Source organism: Protopterus annectens, chromosome 2.part0, assembly GCF_019279795.1.
Source record: "Protopterus annectens isolate FY-2018-M chromosome 2.part0, PAN1.0, whole genome shotgun sequence".
NCBI lineage: Eukaryota > Metazoa > Chordata > Ceratodontiformes > Protopteridae > Protopterus > Protopterus annectens.
The window spans coordinates 51495560-51518505 of NC_056728.1; the positions used below are offsets into that span (position 1 = coordinate 51495560).

Consider the following 22946-nt stretch of genomic DNA (forward strand, 5'->3'; position numbering starts at 1 on the left):
GTCTAGGGCAATACCCTTGGCCCAGTACTGCTCATCCTTAGGGGCAGACAGAATCTAGTCAGTTATTTTGGGAATCGGTTCAATGGAGTCAGGAATTTTCCAGGCCCACTGAGCGATGAGTTTAATAAGCTCATCAGTGGGCAGTGAGATCCAAGAGGTAGAGGGCTGGGCAAGAAAAGCCTCTAGGTATATAGATTCCTCTGAGAAAGGTTGAAGAAGTCCAGCCACCACTCTGCTTCAGGATTTCTAGGATGTCCCTGAAGGATTCATCATCGGGGGTGACCTAGCAGAACCTTTCCCTTCATCTAAATCACTATCCTTTGTGAAAGACTCGTCCAGGGAGTCCTAGTGCTTCCTCTTACACTTTTTCTTTGCAGGTACCTCTTCAGTGAGATGCTCCGGAGAGGTATCTGAAGAAGAAACCACCATGGTGGATCGCTCCTGAGGCTTTTGTGCCATCCGTCCAGGGATGAGGCTGGAGGAAGCACGGATCGAGAGGACAGACTAGATACTTGGCCTGACAGGGATGGCAAAGACTCGATTCCACAATGGACAAAAGCCTTCTCCATGATTCATAAGGCAGGCCCCCACACAGTGGGATGGGAGCCCGGAACCGAAACGGACTCCTTCAGAACCGTGGTCCCACCCCACACTGAGGAAGCCACCTCTGAAGCCTGGGTCGAGCTTACGAATGCCAAGGCACCAAGGGGCATGGAAGGCTCTGAAAGGATTGAAGTCGTTGCCCCTCGGAACCACCAATGAAGCCTTGACCCTAGAAGATCTGCAGTTCCGAAAAACCAGAATAGCTCAATGCAATCAACAATGTCAGAGAAACAACCCCAACCGACACAAAGGCAGTCGGAGCCGAGCAGGTCGGTGCCAGGGGTTCCGAATACTCAGTTGGAGGAATCAGAGGGTGGCGAGGAAAGAATGGTTCTGGAACCGAGCTGGCTGGGAACAGAGTATGGAAGCAATCCTCTCGCCATCAGGAGCTGGTCAACTAGTGTCATTCTCATTATGTCCAACTCAGACTCTTAGTTGACCGAATAGAGGAAGCTGAAGGTGACCTAGGTGGCCTCGGTTCCAGGAAAGGACTGGGTGGCAGGTCAGCAAAAGAGTCAGCTGATGGCAAATATAAGGTCCTTGGTAAGGAAATAAGGCTAGTCTGCCTCAGTACCGATAAACCCACTTGTACCGAAGCTCCTGATGTCTGCTCCGAGATATGACTTGATGCTGAAACATCCTTACCTACTGGTGCCGAAGAAGCAATCGATACCATAGGTGGTTTTGTCAACTTAGAAGGCAGGTCTCAGAACTGAATGTGGTCATTTTTTTGAAGAGGAAGAGAAGAGGTGGCTTCAGTTCTTGGAAAAGAAATGGCCACTTCAAAATCACCCTTTAATAGCCCCTTCAACCTAAGTTTGTTTCTCCGCTCAGTTAAGGTTCTGGCAGAGAAACCATGGCAAATGCCACAATCCTCCTGGAGATGGATAGCGCCTAAACAGTGTACACAGAAAACATCCCCATCTGAGTTCTGCATCTTCCTATCATACTTGGCACCTCTTAAAGCCAAAGGTACCCTTAGTTGACTACTGGCTATGCTAACAAAAGGAAGGCCCAAGACTTTAACACACACACACACACACACACACACACACACACACACACACACACACACACAGGAAAATAGAGAGACAGAAAAGTGTCTTTTTTTGGAAGTAACAGGAAAGGGAGAAAAAAATGAAGATTACCCTGAGGTAAAGAAGGCAGAAAGATAATAGTACCAATGATGGTACATTAAACTACCTAATGGAAAACTGAGAAATACTTACACGCACACAAAGAAAAAAGGAAAAAGGAGTGGGTAGAAATAAATAGAAAATATATAGAAAATACAGAAAAATATAGAAAAAACTTGCAGTATAATAATGCCAAAGCTCTAGAGATAGGTCAAACACGTCTGACACCACAAAATGGCAAATGAGATTTGAGGTAATTTAGTGAAGAGCATTATGGGTAGAGCCTAGCTCAAGAGTTTGGGAGGCGTGAGCTGAAAACCAGCCAAGTCGGTTCCGAGGCTCAGAATACAGTCAGGGATTATGTGAAGACTGACATCATGAGATGGTTGCTTTTGCACATTTATCAAGACCAAATGAGATTCTTATATCTGAAAAAGTTTGCACCACTTGCAGTTGTGCTTTCAGTCACTCATCTTATGAGCTACACAGTTTTAAATCATCCACTAAAAGAAGATGAGAGTCTTTACACTTTGTTGTGTTCTGGGAGACAAACTGTAGCCATGACCTAATCTGTTAAGTAGGCCTAGTATGTGAAGGAAGACGTCTTGGCAGCTACATGCAGAGTCCAAGGTCCTAGTAGTCAGAAAATGCAACAATGCAGGAACACTTTTTTTATCATATGCTGCGTTAAACCATCTATTCTCCTTAGCTGGCAGTAAGTTAAGTCTCAAACAAACTACATCTGCATGTTTTTTAACAGCTGCACATTCTGTGGTCTTGCCCTTACCTCCACCCGCAATGCACACAAAAGCAGAGGGCACTCAGGTGCAGCCTTTGGCCTCCAATAAAGAGCAACCCTATAGCAATATAGTAGCATGCCCCCCTTGATGAAAGAAAATAGTCTTAAGGAACTTTAATCTCCCTCCTTCAAATAATATCAGGGCTATTTGTCAATGGGTCAGCAATGATAAAGTCGAACTTGCCTGGTCATACTATTTAGAAGCAAGCCTCCATTATTTCTAACATCTCCTTAAAGCTGCTCAAACTATATTCTTACCAAGATGCAATCAAAACAAGTGCAGGCATTTTTCTACGTGTGATCTCCTCAAACACCTCATTAGAAGTAATAGACGAACACTACTTTTTCTAATACTGAAAGTCTACAACAGCACCAATCACCCCTCTTACTATTACAACTGGATATGTTCATAATATGAACCAATTTCTCTGTTCAAACATGGCTTTCACTTATAGAATACAAAAAGCAAGGCATAATTCAGCTGCAGAACAATCTTACATACTGAAGAAAAGAGGGCCTAAACATACCTGTTTTTCATCAACCGTACTTCTCTCTTTCGGGCTGCCTCTTCAGCGGGTTGAGGAGGGAGTGCTGGTGAAGATGCCATAACAACACCAGAGGCGATAGTGCTGGTGGGTGCTGTGCGAATCTGATAAGTCTGTACATCACCAGAGGCAGCTGGGGGTGTGTGTGAAGACAAAAAGCAGCACAGTGTTAAAATCTTCAGGGCAAGCTAATCATACTGTATGCAATAGCACAATGCAATACTGAACCTTTGAAATCATAATATGATTCAGCTTCCATTTACAAAACACAAGACTACTAAAGGAGACAAATCCAGAGGAACACAAGATGGGGACAACCAAATGACTGACTTTAATCAAAGACTGTACTTACCCTGCCTTTACTAGGTCACTGAAGTAGTGGAGAAATAGCGGTACCCCTGCTCGGATGAGTCCTGGCTCTGTCTTGGTAAACCACTACCTGGATAGAGAGGAACTTTTTTTTTGTACCTCTAAAATTCAGCATGTCCTCAAGGAAATGTATTCAGTTGCACTGTTTGCAAACTGGGGTATACAAGGAACTGCATTTTCTGAGTTCCAAGGTTCACTTACTGAATAGCACTTGGTCACAACACTCTGCAATCTCCATGACCATAAAAAACAGTGATAAGGAATAATGCAACAGTGATCACAATGGATGAGGAGGCAAAACTGAATTCATTAAATCTTTATGTCCACAGAAGGCTGGCTAGAGTGCCTGCAGCAAAGAAAGTAACCCATCTCTGCTTCCAAAAATACAGACTGCTAGAGGCAGAGCAAGCTGATGGTGGTAGGTGACACAAAAGAAAGAGAAAGGATAAGACCTTAACATACAACAGACTTTTAAATTGCAAAGCTTAACAGCAATAAAACAAAATGAACCACTACTCACTACAAGTTCTATCCATTCTTCCCACAGATAGAGGTTTCTTGTATACGCATAATGCCTCTAGCATGCCTCTAGCATGTAGCTGCTCTTCCAACATTGGCTGACACAATCCTCACACAAATCAGCACTACACTGCACTCTATTCAGTTCTTCTAAATCCTACTAACTGTAACATTAAGCATGCAACAGTTTACAGCTGGAAGACTACAAAGAAGTAAACTATATCCAAAAATGTACCAGTGGAGGGCATCTATACTGCTGCTACTGTCCATCTCAGATGCAACTGATGTATTCTTTACACAAAAGCCGATCTAGGAGGAGACCTTCCTTGACGAGTCAACAAATGTTCAGTGAGTGAGTTCAGCTTCACAATCAAATACTATCTGGCACTGTTTTCTCAGAAGCTCTAGCCTTCTGAGGCAAGAATGCTCAGCACTAACGTACATCACAGTGTGACACAGACAGCATATGTACACCTAACTTGAGGCACAGTTCATCCCAAACTAATACAGCACACTTTTTGCAAATCAACAAACAATAATAAAAGATATGAAAAATTACATATTGCCCAACTTAAAGGGAACTCCAAAACTTACAGCTGTATGGATGGGCAGTTCAATCAAAGGTGGATGCTGGAAGGGTATCTGGGATCCATTAGAGAAGGTACCACTCTCAGACCAAATGATTTGGCGAGAAAATATTACATGAAACATCAAGGATCCTCCATCATGGGTCAGTGATTCGGACGACTTCAAGCAGTAAATCACAGTGGAAGGAAACTGAGGGGTGGGCGACCGACATCCCATGGACCAAGGTTTGGAAGGTGAAATCCTGAAGTACAAGTTATCAAAGGAAGCCAGACTTCTGCAGTTGAGGCAAAACATTCTGTCTAAAATATGCGAGGATAGCCAACCATCTACAGACAAAATATCTGCAAAAGACCTACTTGAAGCAAGCACTGGAAGCACTAGTACTGCTACAGTGGCCTTTGACTGCATTTTCTACACAGGCAGTTTTGCTACCTCCTGGCAAAAGATAGTTTAGTTGGCAGTCCACCTGTAAAGGGACTACTTAGCAACTGTCAGCCCTTCTTGTCTTGGAGCAAAAGATACAAATTGTTCCATCTTCCCAAACTCATGGACTTGTTTTACAGAAACACCCCAAGCTGATGGTGTACATCTGCCCTAGCAAAGAAAACAGGGACACTGTACAGGAGTATAAATAACTTTACTACAACAGTAAATGCTCGAATACAACATTGTTGCAGTAGCCTAAATTATATAGGATGCATCATGCCAAGGGTTGGATGACTGGCCAGCTTTCAAAGCTTCATGGCATCTTCCATGCACCCTTATTGTACCAGTTAAGGAAAAGTACAGTTTTGTACCTACCATAAATGTAGATGTCCGATAGATATGCAACTGCAGTCATAACATATGGGTTGTCCTGCCTCAGGCAGCCCTCGGTCGGCCGAATTCCAAAGTCTGGGTCCGGCGTCGGCTGGTGTCGCCTCCTCTCCGACGTCACAACGGCTGGAGTATAAAGGCATCGGCCGACGCCATCTTCTTCAGTGTTTCTTGCCCCAGATGCCAGGTGCCCTCCTAGGAAGGCTAAATTTGGTGAATGGATAAACAATTCCAGACATGCACAACAGTAATAAACAGATACACCATAGGAGATACCCCCAGCTAAAGGAACAGGGGGAATGGACCCAAATGAAGGAAAAGAGGGGAAGGCGGGAGGGAAAATCCGACTGCAGTTGCATATCTATCGGACATCTACATTTATGGTAGGTACAAAACTGTACTATGTCCTTCAAGAATGCAACTGCAGTCATAACATATGGGTTGAATACCATAGCCAAGCTGGGGGTGGATGGAGCTAAGAAAAAGATGGTGTAGCTAAAATGCCCTGCAGGACTGCCGAAGCAAAGCCTGCTTGGGATCTGGAGTATAAAGGCAGGTTGTAGTGTTTGGTAAATGTATGCACGGAGCTCCATGTAGCAGCCTCTAGAATGTCCTTTGTAGCCACTCCTCTTAGGAAAGCTGTGGAGGTGGCTATTGCTCTGGTGGAATGTGGACTAATATTGGCTGGCACACTTTTTCCATGGTAAGAATAGCAGAATCTGATGCAGTGTCCAATCCATTTTGAAATTGTTTGCTTGGAGATCGCTTTTCCTTGTATTCCAGCAGCATAGGCTACAAACAGCTGGTCAGACTTTCTGGTGGCCTTAGATCTGTCCAAGTAGTAGCGTAGTTGCCTGTGTATGTCCCAAGGTATGCAGCAGTCTTTCCCCTCTATTTTGAGGATTGGGGAAGAAAGTAGGAAGGTGAATAGCTTGATTTAGAGACACCCTGGAAATCACCTTTGGCATGAAAGAAGGATTTGTTCTTAGAGAGAGACTGTCCTGATGGAAAATGAGGAAAGGAGGTACTGCCATGAGTGCCTGTATCTCCGAGACTCTTCTTGCTGATGTGACTGCCAATAGAAAAACCGTTTTCCATGATAGAAATTGCATCTCCGAGGTTGCTGCTGGCTCAAAGGGAGGCAGAGATAATTTTTCCAGTACAAAATTGAGGTCCCATGCGGGTACTGGTTGTTTTCTGGGAGGCTTGATATTCTTTATCCCTCTCAGGAACTGTTTTAGCAAAGGATGTGAGAACACTGGTGGATCACAATTGTATCTTGCTGAGATTGCTGAGGCATGAATCTTTATGGAAGAATATGAGAGTCCAGAATGAAAAATTTCTGCCAAGTATTCCAATATCTGAGGTATACTCAGTACTATTGTATCCTGACCACTGTTGGCAGCCCAGATGCTGAATCTCTTCCACTTGGCTGAATAGGCTTTTCTGGTGGATGGTCTGCGTGCTTCCAATAAGATGTCCTGAACTGCCTTGGAAAGACTGGAAGCGGGAGGAGTTCAAGTAACCTCCAGGCTGTCAGATGTAATGTTTTCAGGTTTTGGTGAACAGTCCTATAGTTGTGTTGTGTTAGGAGCAGGGGCCATAGAGGCAGAGGCCACGGTTTAGTCCGAGTTATGCTCAACAGCAAAGGGTACCAGTGTTGCTTTGGCCAGTCTAGAGCTATCAAAATGCCTGTTGGTTGTTCTGCTTTGATCTTCAGGATCACCTTGGTCAACAGTGGCAGAGGAGGAAATGCATAAATTTTTAGGGAATTCCAGCTGAAGGAGAGAGCATCCGTTGTCCAGGCTAGTGCATGGTGGGTCCTGGTACAGAACTTTTCCAGGTGATGATTCCTGTGAGATGCAAATAAATCTATGTCCGGTCTTCCCCATGTCTTTGTTATTTGTGAGAAAATGTGGGGATGCAGCATCCATTCGTGTGGATCCAAGAAATTTCTGCTCAGCTTGTCCGCCAGTACATTGTCCTTGTCTGGCACAAACTGGGATTGCAGGTGTATCTTCAGACTCAGTGCTTTTTCCCAGAGAATCATTGTTAGTCTGCAGAGAGGGTATGAATGAGTCCCTCCCTGCTTGTTTATATACCACATGACAGTGGTGTTGTCTGTCCTTATTAGTAAATGTCCTTGCTGCAGTGATTTTTCGAAACTCTCGATTGCATGTATCACTGCCAGCATCTCTTTAGTTTATGTGCAGATGTCTTTCCTTTGGTGTCCATTGACCTTGAGCGCATCTGCCCTCCATGTCGCCCCATCCATGATCTGAGGCGTCTGTTGTAATTATTTGACCTGCTTGAGGTCTGTTGAAAGACATGCCTTTGTTTAACTGACTTGCTTGAGCCCACCACAAGAATTCCTTTTGCAGGCATGGAATAAGTGGGATTACGTCCTCTAGGCTTTGGCTGTGTTGGGACCATAAGCTTTTCAAATACCATTGCAGCTTTCTCATATGAAGTCTTGCCAAAGGTATCAGAAGAATGCATGAGGCCATGAACCCCAGGGCCTGCAGGAGTTTCCTTGCAGTCAGCTGGGAGAGCTGTGCTAGGCCTTTGAAGTACTCTGGTAACTGCTGTTGTTTTTCCTCTGTGAGGTAGGCCATTTGTGTTTGTGTGTCCAGTTTGGCTCCTAGGAAAATAATCTGTTGGGATGGCAGTAGCCTTGATTTCTGAACGGTGACTGTGTATCCCAAGGCCTGTAGTAATTGCATGACACAGTCCAAGTTTTTTATTAAGGTTTGTCTGTTGTCTGCTTGTATGAGGCAGTCGTCCAGGTAGGGGTATATTTGAATTCCCTGGAGTCTGCAGTGTGCCACTACTGATGCCAGGCATTTCGTGAACACTCTGGGCGCAGTAGATAAGCCAAACGGCAATGCTGAGAATTGATAGTGCTCTGTCCCTGCAAGAAATCTGAGGTATCTTCTGCAGCTTTGTCCGATTGGGACATGCAGGTATGCCTCCTTGAGGTCCAGAGTGACCAGCCAAGACCCCTTGCCCAGCATGGGAAGGAGTTGCTGTAACGTCAGCATTTTGAACTTTGGCACAATGAGAAAGGTATTTAGAGTAGACAAGTCCAGTATAGGTCTTCATTTGTTTTCCTTTCTTGGAACAAGGAACAGTCTTGAATAGAATCCCTGGCCTTGTTCCTGGGGAGGTACCTTTTCTATTGCTTTTATACTTAATAGCTTTGAAACTTGAATGAGTGCCTCTGCCCTTTGATGGTGTGGCAGGTCTGGCATGCCTTGTCTTGTAGGTAAAGTATGGAAGTGGAATCTGTAACCCTTGTCTATTAAATCTAGAATCCAACTGTCCTTGGTTAAGATATGCCAGTTGTTTGAGAAAAAGGATAATTTTCCGCCCAAGGGTGCTTCTCTCTGAGCCCTTGTAGGCGGTATGAAAGTCAAGTCATTGTGATTGTCCTTGTGGTGCAGCTGGACTGGCTGCAGCACTTCTTTGATTTGTAGGTTGCCATTGGCGTCCCCTGTAGGAGCCTCGGTATTGGCCTTGGCCACGCCTGTTCTTTCCCCTTTGAAACTTGTCCGAGTCTGGGAAGGACCAATTCTTTGAAGGCCAGTTTCTACTGAATCTGGGTGGCTGAACCTGGAGGAAATCCTTGACTGTCTGTACTGACTTAGCTTTTTCCTCAATGGACTTCAACACGTGCATTAGCACCAAAAAGCTTCTGTTTTTCCAGAGGTGCATCAAGTAACTTTACTTTGACATGGTCTGGCAGTGGCTGATCTTTTAACCAAGCATGTCTACGTATCACCGCCCCAGTCATAGCTGCCCTACATGAAGCTTCCAATGCATCATAACCACATTGAAGAAAATGATTGTTAACCTGCTGAGTGTTATGTATGTGATCCTGCAATGCCTTTCTGTCAACAGGCTCAGGAGAGGCTAACTTTTTCTGTAAATCATCCAGTAAAAAATTCTGGTACTGAAACAAATGAAAAAGGCAGTTAAGAGACCTCATGGCTAGGGTGGTAGAGGTATAAACTTTTTTACCCCATCTCTCCATAGACCTGGCTTCCCTATCCGCTGGCAAAGGATTCTTGGCAGTGGAGGTAGCCACTCCCTTGGGACCCTGTGAAATAGTTTCTAAATCCACGGTGTGGGCCTTAAAGAGATGTTTGTGAGTGTCAGGGACTCTGTAATATATGTCTGGCTTGACAGGAGCAGGGGGGAGAGAGTCAGGGTTAGCACTGGAATCAGAGAAAACATCATCCAAAACATCCATCACAGGAGGAATAGCTAAAGGTCTGTGCTGGGGAAGCTTTAGGAAGGTACGGAGCCTTTTCCTGGAATCAGAGAATTCCTGACCCTGCCATTGGAAATGTTCCCTCATTGAGTGCAGGACTTCACCAAAAGAGAAATCCTCTGGAGGAGAGGCAGAGGGAATTGATTCCTCAGCATCAGAGTCCTCATAGGCCTGGAAGGATTCTTCTTGAATATCTGAAGATTCCCAGAGGCCTCATCTGAGGAGAGGTTTTCAGTCTGCTCAGTTCTAGGCCTTTTCTCTGCAGGAGGCTGAGAACCTCTGTCTGGGTGAGGCTGAGACCCCCTGATAAGGGAAATAAGGTCTGCAGCAAGAGACATAATCTGTTTATCAGAAGAGGGGGCCTGGACAGCAGGTTTAGGATGGGCCTTGGCCTGGCTGGCGGCCTTAGCACGTGCAAAGGCCTTGATGGACATAGATACAGGAGGCCTAGCAGCCCCACGTGCAGGAGTGACCTTGTCCACCGGAATGGTGTCGGGTAAATCAAGAACTTTGGTATCCGGAGGAAAATCAACAACCGGCACCAGAGAGGTCTCCGGGACCGAAGGACTAGTTAACGCTGTGTCGTCAGCCTGGAGCGGCTGAATTACCGCTTCGCGGGACCGAAGCACTAGCGGAGGGTCTAGGAGTAGTATCGGTGGGGCGGGCCGAGGATGCCGGTCCCGGTCCTTCCATTTTTTGGAAGATTGAGCTGTCGGTTGATCCGACGGCATGGTATATGCGAAGGATTCGCCAAAAAAGTCTTCAGCAAATTCTGCCTGGCGCCTGAGAGTGCGCTTATTAAAGCAAGCACAGGCAGCACAGGCCGAGACGTCGTGGTCTGGGCCCAGGCAAGGAAGACAGTAAGAATGGTAGTCCTTATGAGGTATTTGTTTACCACAAGACAAACAATTATTAACGTTCTCAATTTGTTCTGACATCGGCTGAGACAAGAAAAAATGTTCCCCAACGGGGTACTTAGCTTTTAGATGACTTCGGTACTGAAAACACAGGAGATGACCGACCGGCACTTGTGAACTGCTTCTGCTTCGGGCACAGAGCGGCAAGAAAGACTGGAGAAGATGGCGTCGGCCGATGCCTTTATACTCCAGCCGTTGTGACGTCGGAGAGGAGGCGACATCAGCCGACGCCGGACCCAGACTTTGGAATTCGGCCGACCGAGGGCTGCCTGAGGCAGGACAACCCATATGTTATGACTGCAGTTGCATTCTTGAAGGACATCCAGTACAAACGTCAGTGGTTAGGGCACCAAACCTTAAGAGCTTTCTTGTTTCATTCCAACATAAGGGATACTAGAGCCCTGACAGCTTGATATGTGCTAGAAGAAAGGAAAATACCTACACCCTGGCATAAACTACCAAAAAAAGAAGGGGAATGGTGGGAGGGTGTTTCCACTATAAAACTGATGTAGTCAGACATCTACTATTACTGTGCTTTAACTTACAGATCTGTACTTTATTCACCATTAGATCAATTTTGTAGTAGCCTAAGCTGTATGGGATGAATACCACAGCTTAGGATGAAAGGGAAGAGGAAGAAGGAAGAGTCCAGGAGTCCCCGGAGAACAGTCCTAGTAAAACCTGGTCTGGACCTACAGAATGAATCTAGTTTGCGAGGTTGGTAAAGGTGTATACACAGATGAACAAATTGCTGCCTCTGGTATACAGTGGATATACAACATTTACACACCCGTTAAAATGCCAGTTTTTTGTGAAATACCTTTAATGTGACCTGTAACCTGTACAATTTAATTGAGAAACAAACAAATCTGTTAGGGGAAAAAATATAAAAAATAAAAACGTACAATAAGCTGGTTGCATAAGTGTGCACACCCTTAAACTAATACTCTGTTGAAGCACCATTTGATTTAATTACAGCATTTGGTCTTCTTGGGTAGGAGTCTATCAGCATGGCACATCCTGACTTGGCAATATTTGCCCACTCTTCCTTGTAAAAACGCTGCAAATCTGTCAGATTGCAAGGGGATCTCTTGTGCACAGCCCTCTTCAGGTCACCCCCACATATTTTCTACTGGATTTAGGTCTGGGCTCTGGCTGGGCCATTCTAAAACATTAATTTTCTTCTGATGAACCCATTCTTTTGTTTATTTGGATGTATGATTTTGTTGAAAGGTGAAATTCCTCATCATCTTCAGCTTTCTAGCAAATGCCTGAAGTTTTTGGGCCAAAAGTGACTGGTATTTGGAACTGTTCATAAGCCCCTCCACCTTGACTAAAGCCCCAGTTCCAGCTGAAGAAAAGCAACCCCATAGCATAATACTGCCACCACCATACCATGGGGAAGCTGTTCTTTCGGTGATGCGAAGTACTGTTTTTGAGCCAAATGTACCTTTTGGAATTATGGCCAAAAAGTTCAACCTTGGTATCTTCAGGATACAACACATTTTCTCACATGCTCTTGGGAGACTATGTACTGTTCTGCTAATTTTAGCCAGGCCTGGATGTTTTTTCTGTGTAAGAAAAGGCTTCCATCTTGCAACCCTAACCCATAGCCCAGACATATGGAGAATACAGGAGATTGTTGTCACATGTAGTACACAACCAGTATTTGCCAGAAATTCCTGCAGCTCCTTCAGTGTTGCTGTAGGTCACTTGGCAGCCTCCCTGACCGGGTTTTCGTCTTGTCTTTTCATCAATTGTGGAGGGACGTCCAGGTCTTTGCAACATCACTGTTGTCCCATAGTTTCTCCACTTTTTGATTGTCTTCATTGTGTTCCACGGTATATCCAATGTTGTGGAAATTGTTTTGTACCCTTCTCCTGACTGATGCATTTCAACAATGAGATACCTTTAATGCTTTGTAAGCTCTCTGCGAACCATAGCTTTTGCTGCAGCAGGCAACTGAGTAAATGTCAGGAAAATCCTACTAGGACAGCCGAACTTTATTTGGGGTTAATAAGAGTCTCTAATTGATGGCAGGTGTGTACCCAAGAAGACTGAATGCTGTAATCATATCAAAAGGTGCTTCAACACAGTATTAGTTTAAGGGTGTGCACACTTATGCAACCAGCTTATTGTACGTTTTTTATTTTTTTTATATTTTTTCCCCCAACGGATTTGTTTTTCAATTGAATTGTACAGGTTATAGGTCACATTAAAAGTGGGAAAAGTTTTGAAATGATTTATTGTGGTCTCATTTTTTATATCACAAAAACCTGGCATTTAAACAGGGGTGTGTAAACTTTTTATATCCACTGTATTTCTAGAATCCACTCCTTTCCAAAATGCCACAGAACCCTGGTAATGTGGGCTCTGACTTAGCCTGAAGTGTCTTGTTACAGTGAGAACAAAAAGCAATAGTACGACATAACTATTTAGAAACTGCCCATTTTTACACTGTTTGCCTCCTAGGATGATTAGAAAAGGGGCAAACAGTTGATTAGAATTCCTTGTACTGTCAATGTAGTACGCAAGTTGCCTGTCAACATCCAGAGTGTGTAAAATTCCCTCTATCCTATTTTTTGGTTCTGGAATGTAAACAAGGAAATGAATAGCTTAGCTCAAAATAAACTGAAACCACTTTAGGCATAAAGGAAGGATATGTTCTCAGTTAACCTTCCTTTGTGATGCACAAGATTGAATCACCCTAAGAGTCTAACTCAGATACTCTTCTTGCAGATGTCAAAGCAATGAAGAACAGTTTTCCAAGACAAGACTTTCACATCAGCCTCATAAGGAAAAATGCAATTTTCTCCAGTACAAAATTAAGATTCCAAACAAGCAGTCACCTGACTTACTGGTAGATGGATACACAAAACTTTTTTTAAAAAATTGTTTCAAGTGAGGTAGGGTAGAAAGGGGGATCCATGGCCAGACAAGCACAGACAGCCAAGAGGTGAATCTTGACAGAAGAGTAAGAAAGGCCAGAGGATAACTCACACAAGTACTAGAGAACCAGAAGCATCTAGGCCTTAACCTGCTTTGGGATCAACCAGAAAAATGTTTCCAGTTAGCTAAACATCATTTACTAGTGGCAAGTTAACAGGATCCACTTGCCTGTGGTAATAGCTAATAGCCACCTGGCCAGGGACAGAGACAGTCTTTGAGAAAGAGGAGTAATGGGGCTAAGGGCAGGGGAAACGGTGTTGCACAGATTTTTGCTTCCAAAGGGATGCCCCCACTGGAAGTTCCCTAAGGAGGGGGTTCTTTGTTTCCGAGCTATCTTTGAACCTTCTAATGAAGGGGATAGATTTAGATGGGACCTAAGGAGAGCAGATTCTGTCTGCAGTCTTTCATGGTCTTACCTTAGTCTTGGAGAGTTGTGAACAGACTGGCAGCCTGAGAACTAAACAGCAAGTCTGTGCCCAAGGAAGAGTCTAAAAGTTTTGATTTGAAATCCACAGGGACAGCTTGACTTCAAAACTATGCATATCTGTGAATAACAGATCCAGTGGCATTTGCCCTAGAAGCAGCATTTATAGCACTATAACTAAACTTAATGCTGTGTCTGGCTATTTGAGTGGTCTAGGATAATACACTCTGCATTTGATATATACACTCTGCTGTAGGATGGTTCAGTACAACTAAGGACTACAGGACAGAGAAGAAGTATTGTCATTTGAGTCTGGTAGTTAACTGTCCTAAATGCAAGGGTAGCAGTGGTGTCCATATACAGGGCATTAGCACTGGGCAGAAACAGAATGCTTATCTGAAGAAGTACAGCGCAGAGGGGTCTGCCACTTGATTCTTGTATAACAATTTTGAGTAATCAGGCACCTTGTAAAACCTGTCTGGTCTTTTAGGAACTGGTGATTGAGAAGAAGTGGACTGAAAGGTGTCCTGGAAAGCCTCAAGGATTCAGTACCCATCTCAAAGAGGCTAATACCTCTTCTGAACATCACAGATCTGTTTGTATTGCCATTCAAAGTGTTTCATCATATTCTGTACAGTCTTCCCAAAGGAAGCTTCCTCCATAAGGGAATCCAGTGAGAAGGAGCCCTCTTCATCAGAAATTTGTCCTGGAGAATGTAGCCGAGAGGAATAGTTTAGAGAATGGTCATAATTAATTACAGTGCTGCTCCTCAGAAGAGGACACCATGGTGGGTTTTTGAGGGGTAAAAGGAAGAGGAAGAAATGCCAGTATGAGGAATGTATCCAGGAGACATCCCAGAAACACTACACTGTGAGGTGGAATTAGAAAAGATTTCTCTATGTTCTTTTGAAAAAGGTTCTTTACCCAGGCCAGAGACTCTTGAAAACTTGTGAAAAAGCTGCAAAAATAAAGCAGCAATGTAAATATGGAAATGTGTGGAAAATGTGCCCTGCAACCTGCAATGCATTAGAGTCAGACAGGCATTTTGTAAACACTCTTGTAGCTGCTGACAACTCAAAGGGTAAAGCAGAGAATTGGAAATGTAAACCAGACAAAGATAAATGTGAAAAGTATCAGAAAACTTTTAGAACTGAAATGTGATAAGTAACTTTTACATCTAGAGTTATCAGAAAAACAAACGTGGAGTGAAAGGTGAGAGAGACTTGAAGAGACAGGGTTTTGAATTTTGGGGAATATGTTCTACAGCCTCCTGGGATAGCATTTGACCTGGGATAGGAGAAAGCAGGAAGGTTTCATTGGATGGATGTGCAGGAATCTCTTGAAAAGGGGAAAGGGAATCTTCCTGCCAAATGAAGCCTTTTTTGAAGGACTCTCAAAATCCAAGTGTCTGAAGTTATCTGATGCCAGAGCAGGGAACCGAATACCTAGACTTTGGGAAAGCTTTACTGGAATGCCAGGGTGAGAAGGTGGGAAAACATGAAAGGGCATACAGTCAATTTGCTTTTTTTATACTGTATTTTGTTTTGAGAGGACCCATTCTTTTTTTTAAACCTCCCTGCGATTGTTTTCTGAGATTCTGTTTGCATTTGCCTTGCTGGGACTGCTTATTGTGTTTTCTGTAAAAATAATCTGAATTGAAGGAAAGTTTCCACTATATTTTGGTGTAAAAGGTTGAATAAGTTAGGTAAATCCCCATATTAACTTTCCTCTTTCATCAGGACCTCAGCAGAGGAATGGGGAGATAATTCCTACTTATCCAGGACAGCATTCAGGAGCTCTGCATTGACATCCACCGTTAAATTCTAAGAATGTAGCCAGGCAAACCTTCCCATGACAGAACAAATAGCAGCTGCTCTAGAAACTGCATCACTAGTGTCATAAGAACATTTTAGTGTGTGTTTGGTTACCTGGGACAAACAAAACATTAAATTTAAGGATGTCAAGGAAGGTTAGTAATTAACATTCGCACTGTTAAAAAAAATAAAAAACAAATGAAACAGACAATGCAAGTCCAACAATTCATTATTCTGAATGGTACAGTAGAAGCGTAAACTCTTCTTTTCAAACCCATCAAAGTTTTTCCTTTCTTTGTGAAACAAAAACAAGGCATCTACCATAAGGTGTTTGCAGAAGATGGTTTTGTCAGAAAAGTTACTGCACGGTCTGACCTAGTTTGGAAAAAAACTTGTGGATCTGGTGAATCTTACATAATTTTTCATACTTTCTGGGCTGTCAAGAAAGGCATCTTCCAACGCTGGCCAAATAAGGGAAAAACTGCAGACTGAGGGAAATCCACCTGAAGCAAATCATACATTTGCTGAGATTCTGCAATGTTTTTTTTTGTTGTTGTTTCTACTGAAATAACTCTGGCAGTAATATCAACAAAAGACAGCTCTTCAGGTAAGAAATCATAAGAAAAACTTTCCTCAGACTCAAGATTCACCATTTTGTGGACTAGGAACCAGAGTAACACACTGCAAGTCTAATTTCAGTCTCTCAGACTGAGAATCAGAATATGAGAAAAAATAACCTTTTCCTCTTTAAATGAAGAAAGACTCAGAATGTAAAGACTGCAAGGCTTTAAATAAACCTTTAACAAAACCGAGACAATCCTCATTATCTGCTGCAGTTGAAGGGAACACAAGGGAAGAAATGTCTTAGATTTCCTTTTCCTGGGAGATTCATCAGAGAAAGAGCGCACTCAAGTATGTTCCTTTTCCCAGGAATCAAACTCCTCTGTGTAGCTCCACAAAGGAACAATGTCTACTCACTCTGATGCCGTTAAGGGTGGTTTCCCTTGCCCGAAGAGTACAGCCAAACAAACACAGTGGAAGTGTCTGCCGTAAGTCTTTAGCGGGGTCCCAAGCAGCTGTAGCAGGCAAACGGAGAGAAACTGAACAGTGGTCTGAGAAACTCAAAATGGCCACAGTGGAGTGATTGGTGGCAGAGGCAAAGAAACCAGAGTCAAGACCAAAGCTTCATATACAACCTATCTTTTTGCCGATAGGGAAGGGAACAGAGGAGCTGGGGGCCCAGGTCAATACCTCTACTGAAACACTGTCTGACAAGTAGGTAGAGCAGAACCTGAATATGCTGCTCTTACTCCATGACTACCATACAAAGTAAGGTCTGACATTAATACTTTTTTTAAGGGCAACCACTTAAAACATTAGCCCCATCCCTTAGTAACAAAGTTTCACAAAAAAGTTGAACTTTTCCTCACAAAAATTGATAAAATGGAATGAAGCTCCCAACAGGATTCTTACCTGCCTAGCTTTGAAGAAATGCTAGGATTCTTACCTGCCTAGCTTTGAAACAATGCTAGCCAACTGATTACTCAAAACTCACAGAAGTGTGTGCTCCTCGACAGTAAGAAAAACTTGAAGGTTTGGAGCCCTGACCACTGCCTTTATACCTCTCTCCTCAAGTGGTACAGCAATTAGGATACAAGGAAGGTGCCCTGAAGCCATGGAAGCTGGACTGTCATCTAATCCTTGGCAGGATTCTGGGCAATATATGTCCCATATAGCTCAGTCTACTGCAACAGTAGTGCAATGATGAAAATGAACTCAAATTCATGGACAATTCAAAAAACTATTTTAGAATTAAGTGTAATTAGTCAAAGGTATATCTGATCCTTGTGAAAAGCCAAATGCATTTTCCTACGATGGCCTGCAATTCTGGAACTCCATAAGTAGAGGTGATGGCAGCCACAGAAAGCATTTTCCAAGCAATAAACATCAAACTTCTTGAACCAGCACATGCAAACAGGTGTCAGCAAGCACATCTACCATGAGCTCAGACACATTACTCTAAGGTGGGAGGAGATACAGCACTCCTTTAAGTGAATGCATGATTAGTCCCAGCTGGGCTACAGTTCTGCCCTCTTCAGAACCAAGATGGACAGATACAGACATACACAACTTGAAAGTGGAATAATAAAGGTACAGATTACGCAAGTGTTTCAGATCTACAGTGCGACTGACTGGGATGGTACAGAGTACACCTCTACTAAAAAGAAGAGCATCTTCCCCTAAGCAGAGCACTTCTATGTTGAAAGGCTTCTTATCAGCCTCAATCACTTCTGGAGCTCCATCTATGGGATCCCGCAGAGCAAGTAATCAGAGGTGTAGCTGGCTGTTTTCCCAACTGAGAGGGAAACCATCGGCTAGCACAGAGAATGTCATGTGCCTGAAAACAGCTGAGAGCTTAAAAATATATCCTTACCCAGCATGGGGAGGCAGAGAACAGTTTTTCTCTCTCTTCCTTGATCTTTCTGTTGAGACACGACATCAGTAGCATGATGTATAGTAATCTTGCTTTCCATGACATGAAGAATGCTTCAACTGTAAACTAAACTCCTCCATGCCCTAACGCACAGAGTTGAAAAAGGGAAGCTTGCGCACTAGGAGACCTGGCAGAAGAGGACAGGAATGAGCAGCCAGTGGTACAAGGCTTGCCCATCCTATGCGAGGGAGAGGTGGCTTCAGTCAACCAATCACCAACAGGCAAATAAACATTTTTAGGGCACCAGATTTGTCAGTACAAGGGATATGGACTTGATAATGCCAAGCTAGTGAAATATTCTTTGTAAGTTAAGGGTAGAAACACTTGTAGGTAAGGGGTAGAGTCAAAAACACCCCACAATGAAGCAGGGTCTCACATCAGCCATCAGGGCCAGAAACAAGTCCTCAATGCCAAGATGCAGTGAGAACACAAACTATCTCCATGGCTGCCTGGATAATGGCAAGATACAGCTGGGTATCTCTCATCCCTGTACTGAGAACAGCCAGTAGAGGGGAAAAATGGGATCAAGATGCATTGTGACAACTTCATACAATCAATAGTCAAAGGCAAAAAGGATATAAAAAATTCTGAAACAAATCTCAATTTCTTTGCTGGGATTCTGGTATTTCTTGTTGCATCCATGGAAATTATCTCCTACAGTTTGGCAAAAGTATTAAAAAAAAAAAAGACAACTCAAGCCAAAAAAAGAAAACCCACTTCAAACTGGGCAAATTATACCCACACAACCTTTACTATGGCAAACAAACTAGAATCAAATTAGCTAACACCATGCTTATTCCATCCCTTACATACGAGAACCCCATTTTCACCAACCAGCATACATCACTCAGTAATAAGCTACAACAATGCTACTACAAGACAGCAAAATTCGCATCTAACTCATCAAATTGCTCATACCACTGCAACGCTCTCTCTAACCTATCCTGGCTAGAATTTCACCACTATCTCCAGTTTACTCAACTAACTACTGCACATAAATTACATTTCCAACCCAATAAATGCCCATCCCTCCAATTCATCTTGCATACATATACCCCCACTCGATCCCTCCGCTCTTCTCAGAAAACCCTTCTAAGTGTAGCTAGACCCAACAAGAGGGCAGGACAATGCCTGTATTCGTACAGTATAGCCAACTCTGGAATACCCTCCCCTCTTCCATTACCCAACTAGACTCTCTGAAGTCCTTTAAAACTGCACTAAAAACCTACTTTTTACATAAGCCTAGCTGTACATGTGAAATACAGTGCAACCCCCCTTAATCCAATAACTTATTCAACTATAATACCACCTTTCTAACAGCTCCAATTTTCAATAAACTCCACTGATTTAAAATACTCTATTTGTTCACCACTTGCTTTTTTTCTGTGATATAGTTTACCTATGATATGGTGTTTATACAGTAATTTGTAAATCATATGTTTTGCAATTATATGTTCTGTAAAATTAGTCCATCTTAACTGTGGAGCCTTCCCTCCAGATTTGTACTTTATACTGTATAATATTTACTTTTGATGTTGTATAAATGTGGAGCTTTTCTCCCCGGGCCTCCGCTGAGAATGGGTTTCTTTTGTCCAGTGGACTTTCCCGGTCAACAAATGCCAATAAATAAATAAATATTCAAGTGAGGAATATGATGAAAAAGTTTCCTTAGAAAAATAGGTCGAGACAGCTCCTGAACTCACAATCCAGTGCAACATTAGAACGGCTCATATTCCAACAATGCATTCACTTCCCCAGGTTGTGAAGTCAACAACTGATTGGGGTTGATGCCTGTCAGGGTCAAGCAGCACAAGTGTACTGCCTTTCTGCAAGTGCAGTATGACTCTGGGCTTCACTACTTGTTTAGAGCCACACAGATAGATCATAAGAAAAAATTAAGCGGGGCTGCACATTCAACTTTTCCTCAAAGTCTCTCTGAAACAGCAGAGCTGCCTGAAACTCCAAAAAAGTAATGTTGAATTAATCTATGTCCCCTGAATTGTGGTGGTGCCAAGATGAACTTCCAACATTCTAGCAAAGCACCCACTGCCAAGACCTGGGATAGGTTCAGCTACAGGGACTCAACCTGGAGGATGGTGAGAAGTGTTACCATTTCAGACCTTGCAATATATTTTTGTTTTAAACAAGAAACATCTTCATCATTTGTATAAACGTATGATTGCCAATATCATAAATGGAACAAACATTAACATATTTTAGTTGCAAACATTATACATCACTTATAATCTATCCAATCACTATCAGTCAAATATTACATAGTTCATTCAAATCCTTCCTTCTTTTAAACCTCATTCCTCCTGAAAAACATTCTGCATATATTGTTCCCATGATTCCCATTTTTCAATGTAATTTGCTCATATCCTTTTCTAAAGATTCCATTTCCAGTTTTTTCTATGTTACTATACTTGCTACTTCTAGTACAGTTGGTTTAGACTGACTTCCATTTTCTTTTTGGCAGCCACTGTAATTATGCTTAGCAAGGCCTTACTATGTCTAGGCAATTTTGATTCTGTATCGTAGCTCAAAACATCACTTCCTCAGTTATACCAATTTGCTCACCAAATATTTCTGATTGAGTAGCCTGCAGGAAAATTTTTAAAGTCTGCCAGCTCATTACACTTCCAAAGAATATGTTCTTGATGACCTTTTTTTCCCCGTCACACTTCCAACATTTACTATCTACCTGAGAACAAATTCTTTGGAGTTTACATAGGAATTTTTATACCCCAAGTAAACACTACCCACCAAAGATTCTAAATGTTCTAGACTGTTAATATTTGGGAGTCATACATATGGTTTCTTTGTGAATTGCTAATCCAATCTCTCTTCCCAATCCTTTCTAATATCTTCTGATTGAGAGTTATCATAAAATATTCTGTATGCTCTATTTTTTTTAACAGAGGCTATGTTCTAGACTACTAAAAACTCTACCAGTGCTGGCCTTTCACTTAAGAACCCCCTATTTCTTTCTCTTTGTCTATGGCTTCCCAATCAAGGATCAATATTACAGTAATCTTTAGCCTGAAGTTCAAATAAATTATTGGTCTATTCCCATTCTATTACATTTTCCTCTCTAATTACTTGTTCCCAATACCTTGGTTCCTTTGTCAGTTTTCTCCAGTAAATTCCAGCCCCCTCTTGCCAATTGTCTGCATTCGCAATTGCAGTCATCCCTATCGACAGAATCTCTGTTCTCCACTCCCGTGTTGGCTTAGTTCTTACAATTCTTTCTGCTACTTTATGAATATATTATTCTGTATGGTTACTGTTGTTCTCCTTAAGGATCTACATCAAAAATCCCAGTGCCTCCTTGTTTCTTGAACTTTCCCCCTGTTTCGTCGTCATACCTTTCCATTCTGAATTACGGCTTTCTGCTTGTGTTATATACAAGAGCCTTAACTCTGTAGCTCTAAAATGTTCTGTGAAGATAGGTGAAGGCTGCCAGCCTAGCCAGGCAGAATTTTGTAGATAATTCTGTCATTTGTAAATATTAATGTAAGACACAAGCTTGTTCTCTTAAGTGTTAAAATACTGCATTGGATATTGAACTGCAAAAATGTAACAACAGTGTACTCTGCTGTAAGAAGGCTAAGTCAAGCATTTTATGACTTTGATGTCAGAATTCAGAGCAGATATTTCTACAAAGAGGCATCCTGCCTATTGTGTTAAGACCAGAGTTAATGGTTGGAATTTGCATGTATAAATGTCCTTTATTGCTCTGGTTTCTGACCAGGTGTAAAGAATAAACTAATTTAAATATATAACGTACACCCGACTAAGAAATAACAAAATACTCTGAATACATGTTGAAAAAGGTGCCACAGCTCATAACCACGTCTGGTGCTAAAAATGACTAATTTAAAATAAAAAATGAACCACTTAATGTTGTATAAAACAATACACACAGGTTAAGTGCTTTCATCTGCTAACTGTAGACTTCATCACAACAATCATCTGTTTGTATTTCCACCTTATATAATATTTTGTAAAACTGAACTCCAATGGGAAAGAACACTTAACTCAAGCATTAATAAAACATGACCTAATAAATATTATTTCTAGCAGCCCACATGAAGCTGCCTGTACTGTTCTTTTTGCATCGTAGACAGCACACTTTCACCCTATCCAACATGTTCCAAATACCTATGTTAATACCATTGCTTAAAAATGTGCATATAAAATATAAAATATCACAGATTATGAAACCATTTTTAATATTTTTGCATATTTACTAATTAATATTCACTATATGTTTGTACCCATCATAAAAGTACATATGCTTACCTAAATAATGTTACTTATATTCTCCCTTTATCAAACTTCATTGCAACTATAATCTCTTTGTTCAACACCTATTTGTGGGTATAAATATACATTAATTCAACATATTGTTCATAATCTTGCATCTAAAATTGTCTTGGTTGGTATATGGTCGTTCAGCCAGGGTGCCTTGGCTGCATTTAGCATAAGTTGTCATTTTACTTCCTTTTCACCCAATTTGACCTTAATGTTTCCACCCCTACAGTTAACTTTAACCTGTTCCAGTATCCCAAACTTAAAGGAACGGCTCTCATCATGCAACTGTATAGGTCTACGCAAAGCATTATTTTGATCTTTTCTTCTTATACAGTATGTGTGGTCATATATCCTGTTCCTCAGTTGTCTGTCTGTCTTTCCAA

General features: G+C 42.3%; 1 protein-coding gene across 3 annotated transcripts in view; it reads right to left on the reverse strand.

Moving 5' to 3' along the window:
* CREB1 (cAMP responsive element binding protein 1) overlaps positions 1–22946 on the reverse strand; it is a 1172277-nt gene that overhangs the window by 58510 nt on the left and 1090821 nt on the right. For all 3 annotated transcript variants that reach the window (XM_044060541.1, XM_044060540.1, XM_044060543.1), the window contains exon 7: positions 3066–3216. In XM_044060541.1, the coding sequence (XP_043916476.1) occupies positions 3066–3216 (151 nt within the window). The remainder of the gene's footprint in view (positions 1–3065; positions 3217–22946) is intronic.